Genomic DNA, 5,000 nt, shown 5'->3' on the forward strand with positions numbered 1-5,000 from the left:
GATAGGCGGGTACTAAATCAGGAAGTAGGACAGTGTGTCTCTCTGACCTCATCTCTAGAAGACAGAGCTGTAGGAAAGGTAAGAAAGAGAGATAGAAACTGACTGTGTGTGTATATATGTATGTTTGTGTGTGTGTGTGTGTGTGTGTGTTTATAATAATCAACTAGTTTTATTATGTCTTAATGAAAGCGTTTTTTCACTCGTGTTCCATTTAGCATTGCTCACGTGTCTCTCATCATGTCTCTTAGTGGCACGTACACATTTTCTTATAACTAACTCCACACTCACACTAACGTTGTAACACTGTGTGTTAATATAAAATGTCCATGCTGTGGCTATAAGTCTGTTTGTGTGTGTGTGTGTGTGTGTGTGTGTGTTTATACATATATGTGTGTGTGTGTGTGTGTGTTTATACATGTGTGTTTGTGTGTGTGTGTGTGTGTGTGTGTGTGTGTGTGTGTGTGTGTGTGTTTATACGAGTGTACGTGTGTGTGTGTGTGTGTGTGTGTGTGTGTGTGTGTGTGTGTGTCTGTGTGTGTTTGTGTGTTTATACATGTGTGTAAATGTGTGTGTGTGTGTGTGTGTGTGTGTGTGTGTGTGTGTGTGTGTGTGTGTGTGTGTGTGTTTGTGTGTGTGTGCATGAGTTTGTTAAAAAAACAAATCAGCCAACCAACACAATTGTTTATTTTCTTTAATTAACAGAGTTTGTTCTTTGGTTTATTTTGTATTATTTAATGAATAATTATGATAATTGTATATTTTTGTTGATTCCATTTTGCCTGTTTATTTTCTAATTTGCTTTATTTTGAAATGTTTAAGTGAAAGTATCATTTGTTTTTAATATGAAATGTATATTTTTTCCTTGTGTTTGTTATTTTTTTTAATTTGTTAATGTTTTTTTTAAAAAATTTTTGCCTTTTATAAAATTTGTGGCATAAAAACTAAGGAGCAAAGAGAGAGAAACACTCAAAAACTAAACATTTGTAAACACAGGGTTAAGAGACACGAGAGACTAAAATAAGAATAATAATCAACAAAAAAAACAAGAGATTAGGAAATATAGATCTTAGAGTTAAATGAAATAGGTATTTAAAATAAAGAACAAAGAAACTAAGCTAAAAGGACAGTTTATAAAGTTTGGTTTACTAGAGAATTACTGTCTCTCTCCTTTCTCCTGCAGAAATACCGTTATCAAGATGAAGAGTCCCCGCCCCCTGAGCACAGCCCCGCCCACATAACATCTGGAAAGAGTGGTGAGATTTTGCATCTTAGTGACGCAAGCCACGCCCCTACGGATGGTCTTCATGGTTACTCAACACATATATCACCTGCAAAGGTATTTCTGACTTTTTTTCTATATGCACAAATTGTTTAAGACAGAGGGCTATCCCTATCCCTACCCTATCCTATCCCTACCCTATCCCTACCCTATACCTATCCCTATCCCTATCCCTATCCCTATCCCTACCCTATCCTATCCCTACCCTATCCCTATCGACCCCTCCCTGAGCATAGCTATCCCTATCGACGATCGATCCCTATCCTAGCGAGCTGACGTACGTCGAGCCCTACCTGATCCTAGCAACGAGCGACCTATCGACGAGCTAGAGAGAGAGAAAAGAGCAAGAGAAAGAAGAAGAGAATAGAAAGAGAAAGAGAAAGAGACAGAGAAATAGAAAGAAGAAAGAGAAATAGAGAAATAGAAATGGCGGAGAAAGATGGAGTAAGAGCACGATGAGAAAGGAGAAATAAGGCGAGGTGTAAAGACAAGAGAAGAAGAGAAGAGAAAGAAATAGAAAGAAAGAGACACGAAAAGAGGGAAGCGAGAACGGAGACGAAGAGAACGAGACAGAGAATAGAAAAGAAAGGCAGTCCCTACAACTAGTACAGAGAACGAGAACTAGACGAAGACTTTAAGAGCAGAGACAGAGAAAGAGAAAGGAAAATAGAAACGAGAACGATAAAGAGAACACAGAGACGAGACACGAGATAGGACGAGCCATAACAAGAGAAACGAGAAGAGAAAGAGAAAGAGACCGAGAAGACACGAGCGAAGACACGAGAAAGCACGTAGCAAGAAAAGGGAAGAGACGAGAAAGGCAGACAGAGACAGAGAAGAGAAAGATGATAAATAGAAATACATAGATCTAGTACCATAGAGAAGAATGAGGCACCGACAGAGTACGATAATATCAAGAAGAGACAAGAGAAAAGTGCAGAGAGAGACAAGAGAAAAGAGACAGAAACTATCCCTAAGTATAGAAACGTCCGAGACGAGAACGAAAATAGACCTATTCCGATCAATAGAAATACCCTTACACTACGATTCCTATCCAATCCATACACTATCCAGACCCTATCCCTACCCAGATCCTATCCCTATCCAGGACATAATACCTAGACTTATCATTAGATCAATAAATACATTACGAAAATAGAATATAACACTATAAAGACACTATCACTACATCACTATCATACCATATCCACTATGAACCCTTCTCCTACCCTATCAGCTCCTACCTTAATATCCCTACCCTACCCTTTCCCTATCCTATCCTATCCCTATCCCTATCCTATCCCTACCCTATCCCTACCCTATCCTATCCCTACCCTATCCCTACCCCTACCCTGTTACTAGGTAGCAGATTAATGTAAACAACCACATAGTAAAGTAAAATAAAAAGGTGGTATTTTAATTTTAATTTAATTGTGTGGTATCTGTCGCCCCCTTGTAGTCAACATTGGAAGTGTTTCAGCACCTTGGAGAGCGATCTTTTACAGTATAATCATGTATATATGTTTTTTGGACCTGATTAACATCTTTCGTTATTTATGTCATACACTCTGACAGAAACACCTGTACCCAACCATCAGCCAATCATGTAGCATCAGCATATTTATTTAGTGTAAAGGTGTCTTAACTGTCTCACTCTATTTTCTAATTACAGCCTGTCTTACTGCCCAGCAGCCACGCCCCATACTACGCCACGTCTACTCTAGTAAGCTCACACACTGCTCTGATTTCACAGGCTTGTAGAACTCACCAAGTTATTACACAATGTGCTAGTGGATTTTAAAACTTGACACAAGCTGGTTTTATTTAGCACATGATGTTATAATCATGTCAACAAATCAGACAACTGTTTCCATAGCAATGTCATCGTTAAGCTAATTTTGAATATACAGAAGTCACACTGACACACACATGCATACATATTCCCTTCATAACATACGCGCATTGGCAGACATATCACTACGGTGATGGGAATGTTGGTCTCTATGGCAACAAGCCCCCCCCCCCTTTTGGGGGATAAAGAGAGAGAGTTTGTCTGTGTGTGTGTGTGTGTGTGTGTGTGTGTGTGTGTGTGTGAGAGAGAGAGAGAGAGAGAGAGAGAGAGAGAGAGAGAGAAAGTTTTAGAGAGAGAGAGAGATGTTTTATTATTGTAAGGTGATGTTTATTAACTGTGTGTGTGTGTGTGTGTGTGTGTGTGTGTGTGTGTGTGTGTGTGTTAATTAGAGAAGTCGGTTCATTTGGGACTATAGAAGAGTAAGTAGTGGCAAAGCAATTAACACACACACGCGCACACACACACACACACACACACACACACAGAGAGAGAGAGAGAGAGAGAGAGAGAGAGAGAGAGAGAGAGAGAGAGAGAGAGAGAGAGAGAGAGAGAGAAGGCAGGCGGGAGCGCGCTTGCGTCACTGGAGAACCCGGGCTTGAGGTGGAAAGTATGAGAGCGAGATGGAGCACAGTGTGTTACGGTGATAAACGGTCAGAGAGGGAGTGAGAGAGACAGAGTGAGAGAGTGAGACAACTCTAGGGGGACGCCATCTTGTCGACTGGGTGTCTTGCGTGGATATTAGAAAAGCTCCTGCCTCCTATTGCATGCACGAGAGCCGGAACGCGCCCCAGACCCTGTCCGAGAGATTGCGCGCGCGCAAAGCTGACACTACTGACCAGTGGAAACAGTTCTGAATTATTCATCATCTCGCGCGCGCGCGCGCGCGCGTGTGTGTGTGTGTGTGTGTGTGTGTGTGTGTGTGTGTGTGTGTGTGTGTGTGTGTGAGAGAGAGAGAGAGACAGAGACAGAGACAGAGACAGAGACCGAGGCGTTACGAGCCAGCAGCATCTCCGCGTTTAAAGATTTTTAAAATTGCCAGATTGACCTGCTCGCGCACTGTACTGTGCAACTGTAAAGGAACGGCGACTTTGTTTACGTCATACACGTGTCCGGCAGCTCGGCTCGTGCAAGTGATCGGCGTGTGACGTCATGTTCGTGTCGGTTTGGTACGCGAAGAAGATGGGTCGCCGCTTCATCCACAACGTCCGCAAAGCCAAGAAACGGAGACAACGCAACATGGTACTGTGTGTGTGTGTGTGTGTGTGTGTGTGTGTGTGTGTGTGTGTGTTAGAGAGAGAGCACTAGTGTTCATGTGTTTTAGAAATGTGTGTGTGTGTGTGTGTGTGTGTGTGTGTGTTAGAGAGAGCACTAGTGTTCATGTGTTTTAGAGATATGTGTGTGTGTGTGTGTGTGTGTGTGTGTGTGTGTGTTAGAGAGAGCACTAGTGTTCATGTGTTTTAGAGGTGTGTGTGTGTGTGTGTGTGTGTGTGTGTGTGTGTGTGTGTGTGTGTGTTAGAGAGAACACTAGTGTTCATGTGTTTTAGAAATTGTGTAATTGTGTGTGTGTGTGTGTGTGTGTGTGTGTGTGCGTATTATAAATGTCACGTGGAACATAAGTGCTGTATTCTAGCTCAGTTGGTAGGCCCCGCCCCTTCCCCATACTACCGTGTGATTGGTTGAATAATTAAACGATAATCGAAAGATCCCTTTGTGAGTGTGTGAATGAGAAACTGTGTTGAACTGTGTGTGTGTGTGTGTGTGTGTGTGTGTGTGTGTGTGTGTGTGTGTGTGTGTGTGTGAGTGAGTAAGTGAGCAAGAGTACTACTGGTTACCTGGGTTATCAGGGGGTGTTGTCATGGTTACAGACAG

General features: G+C 42.2%; 1 protein-coding gene across 1 annotated transcript in view; it reads left to right on the forward strand.

Moving 5' to 3' along the window:
• Positions 1-5,000, forward strand: part of dlg4b (discs, large homolog 4b (Drosophila)) — a 22,301-nt gene that overhangs the window by 8,216 nt on the left and 9,085 nt on the right. Inside the window, exons 2-3 of the mRNA XM_047806789.1 lie at positions 1,181-1,336; positions 2,952-3,002. Coding sequence (XP_047662745.1) covers positions 1,181-1,336; positions 2,952-3,002 — 207 coding nt within the window. The remainder of the gene's footprint in view (positions 1-1,180; positions 1,337-2,951; positions 3,003-5,000) is intronic.

The sequence above is a fragment of the Tachysurus fulvidraco genome, chromosome 23 (assembly GCF_022655615.1).
Source record: "Tachysurus fulvidraco isolate hzauxx_2018 chromosome 23, HZAU_PFXX_2.0, whole genome shotgun sequence".
Taxonomy (NCBI): Eukaryota; Metazoa; Chordata; class Actinopteri; order Siluriformes; family Bagridae; genus Tachysurus; species Tachysurus fulvidraco.